At 32.2% G+C, this 12,526-nt stretch overlaps 1 protein-coding gene across 3 annotated transcripts in view; it reads left to right on the plus strand.

The window, feature by feature from the left end:
• Lis-1 (LisH and WD40 domain-containing Lis-1) overlaps nt 1-12,526 on the plus strand; it is a 118,992-nt gene that overhangs the window by 47,266 nt on the left and 59,200 nt on the right. For all 3 annotated transcript variants that reach the window (XM_075364437.1, XM_075364439.1, XM_075364438.1), the window contains one exon: nt 9,752-10,031. In XM_075364437.1, the coding sequence (XP_075220552.1) occupies nt 9,994-10,031 (38 nt within the window). In that variant the 5' untranslated portion in view covers nt 9,752-9,993. The remainder of the gene's footprint in view (nt 1-9,751; nt 10,032-12,526) is intronic.

Genomic DNA, 12,526 nt, shown 5'->3' on the forward strand with positions numbered 1-12,526 from the left:
TGACATAATTACTAGAACGCAGTTAACATCGAGTAGAACGGCCAGAGAGTTTGACTAACGTTTGCGGGTTATTTATATTTAGTGCGGGAGTTTTGATCGAAACTTAATTTTTCCTTATCTTCAAAAGCATGCAGGTTTAATACACGGCGGATGCATTAAAAAAGTTTGTCCGTCCAATTATCTGCTCTCCATTTTCTAAACCGGATGCGAGTTACTGCGCACCAGATGAGCAGTCATTCTGGAAAGCTTGGCTGGTGACGCCCTCTTGGAGCTTGAGTTCGTGAACTCATCGAATACCCGATTTCGGAACAGATAAACCAATAGAAATCCTCTGGACTTCCTACAGGAAGAAGTTACGAAATTTTGCGTAGTTAAAAGATGTTTAGAAAACGCTGTGTAGCTAGATAACCCCTGACTCCTGCTGAGTTGCGAGAGGATTCTAAACGTAGAATTTTAATTCAAAGAAGGGAGGAACGCTGCCTCGATACCGATAAAGATTGCCATAACATATTGACAGTCGATGCTTTTCACCTCGGACAGGGCCGTAAAAATACAATCCTCGTTGTCTATCCCCTTCATGAAATACAATCCTCGTTGTCTATCCCCTTCATGAAATACAATCCTCGTTGTCTATCCCCTTCATGAAATACAATCCTTGTTGTCTATCCCCTTCTTGAAATACAATCCTCGTTGTCTATCCCCTTTATGAATGTATAGAAAGTAAATTAAATACATTATTTTATAAATTCCTTTTTAGTTATTCAAAATTTTGTCGGTTAACGTTTGTTATAAACTACATTTTACGATAGCTTAGCAAAACGTTGAACTTTAAAGAAATTATATAATTAAGTGGTTCAACAAGTCGGTTTAAAACTTCTGTTTTTGTTTGTAAATGTTTAAGTATAAAACTTTCTAACGTTCTGTAAGAGTAAAAATAATTCTCAAGTTTACAGGAGCTAAATTTTAAACTCTGTAAACGTTGAAAAAATTCGGCAACGGAATTACTAGCTCTTTTTGTTTACGAGCTTAGTATTAATACTAAGCCGTACAAAGCGGTTTTATAATATAAAATTCTTCGTTCAGAATTTTGTGGCTTTATTATTTAACAATCGTCGCTCTTCAAATTGTGTTCACTGCACTTTATTGTGACCCTTTAGCTGATCCCCAAAACTACCACGTGAATTTTCTTTTATAAACTCTCAGAAAGTTGCCGTACTGCTTACCAAACGACTGAAACAAGCTGAAATAATTACTGTATCGGCAGGTTTGTCGAGTGAAGTCTATTTGTTATTGTTCTACGCTACAAAAATGTATCTGTTTGCGTTTGCCGAATAACTCTGTTTAAATCGTGTATATTAAGTTTTTATTCGGTTCAGGAACATTTTATAATAAGAATATTATTCATTAATAAAAATTGAATTCTTACGTTCAACGTACGATTAATACCTTATTTCTGTCATTATATCCTGTATTCGAAGATCCTTAGTTTGTTATTAAGTTTTGAAACGGTTTTGAAAATTAGCACAAAAATTAACCGAAGGAGAGTTAATTACGGCAAAGTACAATTTACCGGATTATTGGAAAATACTTTTAGACCTTCATGATAATGAAACGTGTAAATGCTCCCTTGAAACGCGGTTTGTTCGTGTTATTGATAGGCAAGTAAAAAGAAGTTCTATCTATTTAGGAAACGAGTTGAAAAGTTTTGGTCTTTAAGGATGTGTTATTTTCTCACTCCTAATTTTTATCGTTAATTTAATCGGAACATCTTGTATCATAAATATTCAAAAATACTTCATCATTAATATTTGTATATACTACTTGTTTAGTATCCTACTTTCTTTTCGTATTTGACGTACGTATTACTAACTTATTAGATATTCGGTTTCTTTTTATCATTTTAATTGTCTATTTTGTCATTTAAATAAGGTCATTTCATTTCTGACATATTTTTGTAGCGAACAGTAATTACCTAAAATTGTGAAATATTACAATAACGTATTTCTTAAACGTTGTTGTGAATTATAAATACGCTAATTATGATTATTGTCGACTGTAAATTTTGGCACGTCGGATTTTCTTGAAAAATATTTTCTCGATCACCTTTTAGGAATTTTATTTGTGGTTGTTTGTTTTTCGTTAAAGTGTTTATAGCTGTTTTTTCAGAACTATTAAAGTTATTTTAACTAGAGAGAAACCAAATGATTTGGAGCATCGCCTGATATATATATATATATATTTATATCTATGGAAGAGTATTTATGAAGACTAGACTTCACCTGTTAGGCATTTTAGCAGGCTAATTGTTCAGCCGCCACCGGATTATGAACGAGTCTATCCCGGTAGCTTCTATTAAATCCGAGAATCTACACGTCTCGGCTTCCTCGCGTGAGGGAAAGCTAGCGAGATCAGATAGACACCAGCAAAACTGAAAACGAGTAAGAGGTGTGGGTCGTGAAAAAGACGATCTGCCCTAGGATGTGCGAGTTAAACGACTCTACTTGGACGAAAGTTCAAACATTCTCCAGACAGCGGTGCCTGTCTTACCCGGTCTCGCAAAGATAGTGCGGTACATTTTTATCGAATAGGAATAGCATATTACCGATAAGAATTTTTGCCTTTATAGACTTAAATTTATACTAAAAATTTAATTTCTCGCCAAAAATTAAGAGCCTTCCGAGAACAGGGTTCCTGAAGAAAAGACCTCGAACCTCACCATCCGCGGAATTATTACGTGACATGTGGAAAAATAACGAAACTAAGTATAAATCTTTCGGCTAGGTAAACCCCCACCAGCGTTTTACTTAACCTTTTATCGTCTATATCGTTTAATTTCTAAATAGAGAAGAGTGTGAGATTATGAAAGGGTTGTTTGCTCTTTTTACGGCCTTATTCTTGTTAATATTTAGATAAGCAATCTCGCAATTTTGGAAAGATTATATTTCGATGTAATTTTTTAATTAATTTTCACAAAATAAACCCGAAGTAACTCCAATTAATGTATGATTTACATTGAACTTTATTTTCTACATTGTAGTATTATTAAAATAAAAGTGGTATTGACGTTCGGGCGGTGAGTAATCGTTGTAACAGCAAGACAACTATCGTGTCTTGCTGTTAACCAATAATATATCCTTTAAAGAAATGAATCCTTGGTCCGTAAATATTATATCGTATATTTCCAAAATTACAGGTTTACAACTTTACCGTTTACGTAATTTGCATCGTAAGTTGATACCTAATATCTTGCGAACGAATAATTCACTTTGGCGACTGATTTGCCTGTTTTTTTTGTAAAATATTATTTCATATTGATACCGGTAGAATCATGTTAACTTGATTGTCTCAGTCGACAAGTCGATACATGTTAAACATGCGTCGACTTGTAAAGGGGATTTTTGAGCTTAGAAGAGAACAATTTTACTACCTGTAAGTAACGAGTAAGGTAAAAAATATGGCAGTTGTGATATATAGCTATACCAAATTGCAATATTTCTATTACAGTTTTGAGTAAATATTTACGTAACATTTTAAAAATAAAATAATTTGTTTCGCCTAATTTTATTAAATATATTTCTTTAAATTTAAAAAAAAAATTGTTATTTCTAGCAGTATCAGATTGTTGTTTGTGTGATAAGCGATTAAATTATATATCTAATTTTCTACGGAAAGCGATTCTTGACTTGTATCATTGTGTTCAAAGTAGAAGCGATGTTCAGGCGCGAATTGATTTTTCGAAAACGGATTGTCGAGGAATTGCAATTCCTATGTTCATAAATTTATATCTTAATATAAATATTCATTTATATTGTGTTCATTTATTTTATATTCATTGGAGTGTTTGTAATGTTTAAAAGGAGAAAGAAAAAAAATTAAAGCTGCTTTAAAATACCTAATTGTTTGAGGGTGCTAAGCCGATAACATTGTTGTTGTGTGGTAATAATAATAATAATAATAATTAGGTAAAACGATTGAAAACAGAAGTTTATACTTTATATCGCATTCTATTGTATGGTAATTAATATTAGTTTTTGTAGAAGTACTTGGTAAAGTTCTATGAACTTGTAATTCTGATTTACAATTATTGCTCCGGATTTCATTCAATTTTTTCTTCCTCAAAGAAAAATATTCATTCTGTGGAAACAGAGTATGGTATCATATTAACCATTGGTATTAATAACCATATTACGGTAGATCTTTGGAAATTTTTCTTTGGACCAAAGATCTACCGTAAATTTATTATGTAACTATTTTTAGTTCATGTATTTTCTGAGGAAAGAATCCTGGAAGTTCATAAGAGCTTAATCTACTAATTTTAATTTAGTTAATTTTTAAAACTATTTAAATATAAATATTTAATATTTATGAAGTATTAATAACAGAAATTAATAACATAACGAGGCAATAATAATAGATAAGAGTATTGAATCCGGACTCAGATTGAACCCGGACCGCCTACTTTATTCTAGACGCTGTCCGTCAACTAATCTTAAGAGCCCGACAGTACAACTTTCAGTATCAACTTTCTATAATTATAAGGTTAACAGTTAAAAAAAGAATAAATGAGAGAGTCGAAATTTATGGGCGTTGATTTCTATTGTAGATTTTTGTATTAATCCAGTTTAACCTGGAGTGAACGGTGTGTAATTTATTTTGGTAGTTACTTATGCCACACAGTTACGGGAATGGATGAAATTTTCCTTAAGGAACCCTTTACTTGTTCTCGGGATTCTTTAAATTTTAGGCGTAAAGCGATTTTTGTTGTAGCGTATTATGTTTAAGCCTATCAACACAGAATATGGTGCTGCTCCCATCTGGGTAAAAGTGTCCCGTTGAGGATTGTGGGCTTCAGCGTCGCTCGTCACACGAAAGAAGCTTGTAAACAGGTGAAGCTGCAGCTGTATCACCTAACAGTGTTTGTTTTGTGTTGCAGTCCTTTTCAGAATAGATTGTCCTTTCTATCTTTTTATTTCTTTAATTGTCTCCTCCATTTTTCGGTAATGTTTGTCTAGATGTAATCTATTAGGTGACGAGGTCTTGTAGCGAATCCTGAACGTGATCCGGGAGGGGTTTTTTTTGGGTTAGACTCTGAGATTGCGGTTTTCTTTCCGGTGGCTCCATAATAAGCCAGGCTGAAGTGTCTGTTGGGTAATGCCGGGCCTATTGTTAATCACTCCTTACATTTCTAAAAATAATCCCATTTAAAATGTATTCAGAATATTTCTTTTGAATTTTTCGTACTACAAACTGCTGAAGAGAGTCTGAGAAAATTTCTATTTAAATTAATTAGTTTACATCATCGGATCTGCTTCTAAATCATAAGGTGATAAGAACTTCCTAAAAATAGTTTATGTGCATCACACTAATACTTTTCTGATATTTAAACGAGGGTTGCGTTGTTTTAATTTTACGGTGCTCTAGTCTGTTGTATGAATATTTTCTTCCAGTTTATTTTCATTTATCGTTATTGAAGAATCCTTAATCCTGCTTTTTCGAAATTCCACAAGTTTCAAATATACATTGTGTTTTTACACTTTGTAATATAATAGTTAAGAGGAATAATTTTCGATGATCGTAGTGATGTTTAATGTTACATCATTCTTGATCCAACAGATTATAAACTACGACTTCAGGAATTGACAAACTGTTTTTGTATGCGGATATTATTAAAAAGGTATATTTACATAAATAGATATACAATGATTATTGAAGTACAATGAAGTTTTGGTTCATCTTTCTTCTTAGTTTATACGAATTTTGATTGAAAGTAAAAATAAATATAATCGTTGTCCATCGCATTCACTCATTTATTATTATTTCTTTTTGTGTTATATTATTATTGTCTTGTGATGTTTATGGTAATTCTAAAATCACGAAAACGTTGTATGTAGTATTTGTTATATAAATATGCTGTTGTAGTTTAGTAACGAATACGGCACTTAACTTTCCCGACTGCTTTTACTAATAAAAAAGGGGAGAGAGAGAGAGTGAGAGAACATAACTAATAAAAAGAACTGGTTTGTAGGTGTGCTTGCGTGCGAGTAAACCGGTTTCCTTTAACCGGTACAGTTACTATAAAATACATAAACAGATAAATATAAAGAAGGAAGTAAAGTAGTGCACAAATTCGTGATGAGGAGGAAGCTAGAGAGGTGTACGTATTTACACTCTCTTGTACAACATTCTCGAATAATACTTTGAGGAATGTTGTAAGATTGTTCGTATCGATTATACCGTCTGAATTACCCAACATTCCTTGGGTTATGAGTTACTTATCTTTTATCGTGATAGGAATCCCGGTCAAAAGATGTTTTCTATAAACTTTTTTTTGCCTTTAAAATTTTACTTTTTGATTAGAGTTTCTTGAATTTTTATTTATTTGTTTTTCTTTGTGAGTAAATCCTCCCTAAAACGTATAACGTGGTAACGAGAAAGGATGAAGGCTGAAGCACTGTAACGGGTTGATCTAAATTAGCTGTGCGATTTGAAAGAAGGGTTTCGAGGTTGCTTTTTAAGTATTTACAAACGGACCAATGGTTCTTGCTGGTCACGAATAAAGATAAATTAGTGACAAAAGATAAATATGTGACAAAACCTATCGTTTATGATAAAAAAACAGAAGATTTTAAGTTTTTTTTGATAAATCAACCTTTAGAAAGTAGTCTTAAAATATTTTGTTAAAATATGAAAATCCACCGTTTAACCTCCAAAAATTTTTAATGGTTTTGGTTATTAATCGTGTGGATACTTGACCTTTCAAAAAATCTGTGACCATACAGGTACGGTACGGTACAAAACAAACAGATAAGGTACGGATACAGTTACGGTATCAAAACTTCACAGTTGTAAACGGTTTTAATGCCAAATTTGATAAATGTAATCGTCTGTAAAGTTAAAATAATATTTGTTAAGCAATTGGAAAATTGAAGTTCGATTGGTTTTACACAAAATTGGTCTAGTGGTTTTTTTTTGTCTACTACAAAATTTAAATGCTCTCAATAGCTGTGTAATTGCACATCAATAACTGTGTAAATAAGCTAATAAAATCCTTAGCAACTTAGTTTATGTGTACTTTTAAATACATTCCAATATTTTTTTTCTTGAACTGCTTAGCATACAAATGCGTTTTATCGTATTCATGTGATAAGTGAAAGTTTTAAAATTAATTCAATTTTTTCATTAGGTTTTTTCTGTAACAATAAGGCCTAAATTTATAAATGTTTGTGTAAGTTTTAAGAATCTATATGAAAAGTGATTATTACTGTTATGTCTTCTTGTTATAATAACCATTTATTTAAAAGACGAAGTAACGAATGAAAAGATCTAAAAAACGAAAAGTCTAAAGGTAAAAGTGAGTATTTTAACATTAATTTAATTTAATTAAACTTCTGTTGGAATTATTTTATCGATGTTACGGAACTTGAAAATCTTACGTACAAAAAATACGTTTTTGTATAAATAACTGAAAATATCAACTACACGTTATTTATTTTTAAATGGTTTTTTTATAAAAACGTATAAAAGAACTACCTTTCATGGTGGAAAATTACTATTTTCAATGGTTTGCTGCGAAATTACTTTTCATTTCTTTAGCAAGCTAGAATAAAGTATGATTTGTTGCGGTTCCATCTCTTCTCTCCTTTCCACTTTTGCTCACGTTTGTTTTGGCAGTCATTCATTAATAACGGTTAGTACTGTACCAGGGAAAGTGATTTAACACTAATTTTCTATAATAAACGCTGATAAATGCTTATTACATCAGCCTTGTTTTAGTTAGATATTGCTTTAATTTCGATATATTTTTTTAAATTATAATTATTGTCTTAATAATTATTCTAAAACTTTATTTTTATAGCAAGCTGGAATATCTACGTTTAATTAATATTAAATAAAAGATCATGAAAAGTGTCTTAAATTTTTATAAGTTTTTATTTATAAATAAAAACATTCTGTTGTGATACCTTGCTGTTAGCCGGTAAGATATCTTTGATGCTTTCCAAATAAAATTGGTTTTTATTTTCCTCGACTTTATGAAGTAGAATATTACACTAGTAGGTGAAAGCATTGTAATCGGTCAAAATTTTGGCTATCCCGTAATTTTATTTTTTGACGTTTTTGGGTACATGGAAACTAAAAGATTCTACTGAAAAAAAACTAGGTCAAATTCTCTCTTCATAAACTAAAATTAGAATATATCCAATTTCAGGGTTTTTATTTAAAGTGTGTTAAAATTTTAGAGCAGAAATACACATAAAAAGTGGTGTTGAAGTTGGAGGCAGAAGAAACCGCCACCCCAAACTTGTGAGAATTTTTAAAAAAATAAACTATTTTCGTGTTTAACGAATCTGTTTAAAGTGCGTTTTACTTTCCCGGTTGTTATATTATGTAAAGAGAACGTAAAATATGATAATCCAGTCAAATTTAGCCGTCATGGAGTTTTGCAATTATCGATATTTCACGACCCCTTTAATAAAAAAACATAATTTTAGCGTTGAAAAATTCCGAAAGGATATATGTATGTAGAATACATATATACTGCTTGGTGATCTTGAGGCTGAATGAACAGATTCGGATGAAATTTGGCACGATGATTTCTGTACATGAGGCATTTGTTACCGTTAAAGTTTGGTCCCGAATCTCAAAGGGTTAGCAGATTTTTTTCATACAATTTAATACCTCTCAGGTAGTTAATATTCTTTTTGAATTTGTTCGGTCTTATACAAACCCCAATAAAAAAGCGGAGGCAAAAAGTCCTTTTTTTCTTTTAAATCGTTTTTTGAATCTCTCGCTCTTGTACTAATTAGACGATTCCATTACATTATGTCACTTTGGTGTCTCCAGTCATTTTTAATCAGGAAAGAGGGAAAGGATAAAAAGCCCTTTTTTTGTTGCTTTTTTGTCAGTTATCGTTCTGATTGACATCTTCAGACCGGATTAACGGATTTTTATGAAATTTCGTATGATGACTTATGAATACGGTCGTGGTGCCATTTAATCTTTGATATAATGGATCAGAGGAGTGGGAGATATGGTCACCATGTGTTCCGTATCTCAAACTATTATTTTTTCATATAAATACTCTTGATATATATTTTTAATATTTATACTCTTTTTTATATAAATAGCCAGAGTCGCAGAACTTTTCTGGCTTTGGGTATCTTCCCTTTTTTAAAAGCACTTTTGCATTAGATAAATTAGTTAAAAAATAAAAGAAAAAATTTAAAATGCGGATGTTAATAATAGTTTTTAAATTATCACTCTGAGAAGGATTAATTTTTAAGCTCTATTCAAATGCCGAGAAAGTCCGATTCCATCATTGCCAGTTTTTCTTCTTTTTTTTTTTTAACCAGCGAACGTCAGAATAATTGTAATTAAGCCTGTAAAAAGCTTTAATAAATCCCCTGTTTTCATTACTCTTCTTAAATTAAGTAACGTAACGCTTGCTTCCAGTATTATTACGTGAATAATTTTAAGTTAAGTGTTTTTTGTTAAGTAGTGACGGAAAGTAATACTTGAATTCTTTTTACGTAATTATTTTTTGTTCGTTCAGACCATCTTTGGATCGTGTTTAAATAATTTGCTTTTTTCTTTGCTCTCCTTGAAATTTTTTTAGGTTTTATTTTTCCTGAAACTTAGATTCACAAACCGATTTCCTAATTGTATCTCTTATATGTAAAACTTTTTTTAACCTTTAGTTCATAAACATTTTATTTTTACGACTATTGATTGTTATAATTTTTTTTTTTTGCAGGTTGTGATGGCCGGTGGTGTGTATCCGTATTGAGGTGTCGCTGTTGTATGCGCGTGTGTTCTGTTGTTATTCGGCGGTGGTTGTTACTCGGCCTAGGTCGGGGTGCGTACTGCTCGTCGTGAACATCGCCGGATTGTCGTCCGCCTGACCTTTAAGGCGTTGGCATAAGGCATTGGCTGTGTTGTTTATAATACACAACTGATTTATAATCGCCGCTGTTGTTCAATAGCGCATCCGAGACCATGAAAATGGTGCTGTCGCAACGTCAGAGGGAGGAGCTGTGAGTATAAATAGAAAATGAAAATATTGTTTTACCTCTTAGTATAAGTTTCTTTGGCGGCCTCCTAGGCGCGAGTGGTATCGTCTCGGCCTTTCATACGGAGGTCCCGGGTTCGAATCCCGGTCTGGCACGGAATTAAATTATGTCGAGTATCACGAACAAGGCGCTTTCTAAGAAAAACGACCGGTGAAGTAGCTTTCCACTGCCTTCACCGACCCGAATGTACTGTTGTACATCAACACGATGAACCCACCGAATCGCTAGTGAGATTATAAGTGGCACCGATACTTTGTTTACGAAATCGAATCGATTATTTGAATAATTTTCTTTATTATTTTCCGATGAGGAAACCGTTCAGCCTCTCTTTTATGTCGGGTGGTTTACATACAGACCACGAATATTGGAAAGCATCAAATAAGGATATCTCAACAGGAAAATAAGCAACCTGAGACACAACATATGTTGCTTACTTACACATACTCCGTTACTATACACCGTTTCCACATTATAATACACTACCTCTATTAGGTAGCGGAACAAATTTTAGTTTGATATTAGTTTTATTATGGGTCAGTGGAATCTGATAAATAAAGTCTATAGTAAATTACAGAGTGAATCGAAGTTCTGTTTCCACTCGAACTTTTGGCATTTAGTCTGTGTATTTACGACGGAGTTACGGTCTAACGTGTTTTTCCATTTTTATGGAATTTTACCGTATGGGCCTGTGATTCTAACAGAACGAATTCGTGTACCGCGTTACACATAAAGTCTTTTCTTTTTCATAAAAGTTTTTAAAAAAAATGAGATCTGACAAACTTCTTTTGACCGGGTGGTAGTGAGGTTCGGTGAAGGAAAGATTTCTGTCTCAAAGACACTTTTTCTTCCCTGCGTTATTGGACTGCTGTCTCATCAAATAACCGGTCTGTATCTCGGCAACTGCACATTAAATTAATTAAATGTCACACATTTACTCTGTTTTTAAGAGTTTTGTTTTTTTTCCAGATCGTCCTCCACTACTACTGTACGTATAGTGTGTTTCTCAAGTAGTCTATGAAGTATTTAAATCTTTATTGGTTATCGATAAAGTTATTTTATAGTTTTCCCATCGGAGATCATATTTACAAAAAAAAAAATTATATATATATATATATAATTTTTTATATATTTATATATTTTTTGTCTCGTTTAAAACTGTTCTTAACGCTACTATAAGATTATTTTTGACATTGGTATAAACCTATCACGTTCTGATACAATCGAAAATTCCTCTTTTTTCGTTTAATTTTCTCATCATGAAATCAATTTGTAGAGTAGGTTTGTTAAATTGAAGTGAACGAGGCTTGTTTACTGAACTTCTACTATTAGTTGATTGTCTGAACATCGATTGCCCTGCCCGACCTTTTTCCCCTAGTTGCCTGTTAGTAAGTACGCAGGCACTATCTTTTTTACGTAATATTTTTTTTTTCCTCGCTTTACGTAGTGAAAATACACAGTTTCCTTTCATCGCTTAATATTTTCCGGAGACCAAAATTACGTTGTGTATGAAGTACGATGATGAATGCAAAATCTCCCGATTCGTTTTTATTTGTACCGATGTAATCGAAAAAGAGCGGCGTATATCATCTTTAAATTAATTAGATTGCAGTCTATTACCTTATTTTGTCTTGGAAAATTCATAAATTAGCTGTATGTATTAATCTTATAAACGTCGAAATACAGTACATGTTAATACAGCTAATTTACGAATTTTCTAACGGTTTACGAATTACAGCTGCCAACTTGATTATCAGTTCGTTTTTCGGGATAACGTTCTCGCAGCTTGAGTTTTTACGTTGTATTACAGAGTACAGGGATTGTCAGTGAGTAAACAAAAATTAACAATTTTGTGGAAAATAGGGCTAAAATACATCCATTTCGTTGCACATAAATTAATAGTAATTCATTGTTAGTACCGCGTATACATTATTGTACAACGGTTTGCAGCAGTTTGATTTTAAGGTTCCAAAAAAAGGGTCCGCAAGATTCCTGGGAGGATCCTTATTTAAATGTATGTACTGTTTATGTTAAAGTGCTTTAAAAAACCGATATCCTTTCTACAATTTTAGTTTTTTTTTTGGTGAATGTAATCTACAATATGGTTAGTCTCGAACTCTGCCTTTAGCATATAACAAGGCAGCATACCTTGTTTCACGACACATAATTCCCGATACGACCAAAATTCATCTCTTATCAGTGTATTTGGTAAAAGAATTTTCCACCGTTATTAAAGTCTACAAATATAATCTTCAATTCTATATATTTTATGTTTCTAACTGAAAGCTATTCTGTTCTGTCCGCGATTATGACTAAAATTTTAGATTTATGGAGTTCAAAAATCTAAATAAAAGAATACTAAATGAAAGAAATCCGGGAAATTGTATAAAATACCTGAGTAAATTCGCAAAGTAAGAATTGCTTTTATATGTAATTCTTAGACATCGTTACGCTATTCTTAC

The sequence above is a fragment of the Lycorma delicatula genome, chromosome 4 (genome assembly GCF_047948215.1).
Source record: "Lycorma delicatula isolate Av1 chromosome 4, ASM4794821v1, whole genome shotgun sequence".
NCBI lineage: Eukaryota > Metazoa > Arthropoda > Insecta > Hemiptera > Fulgoridae > Lycorma > Lycorma delicatula.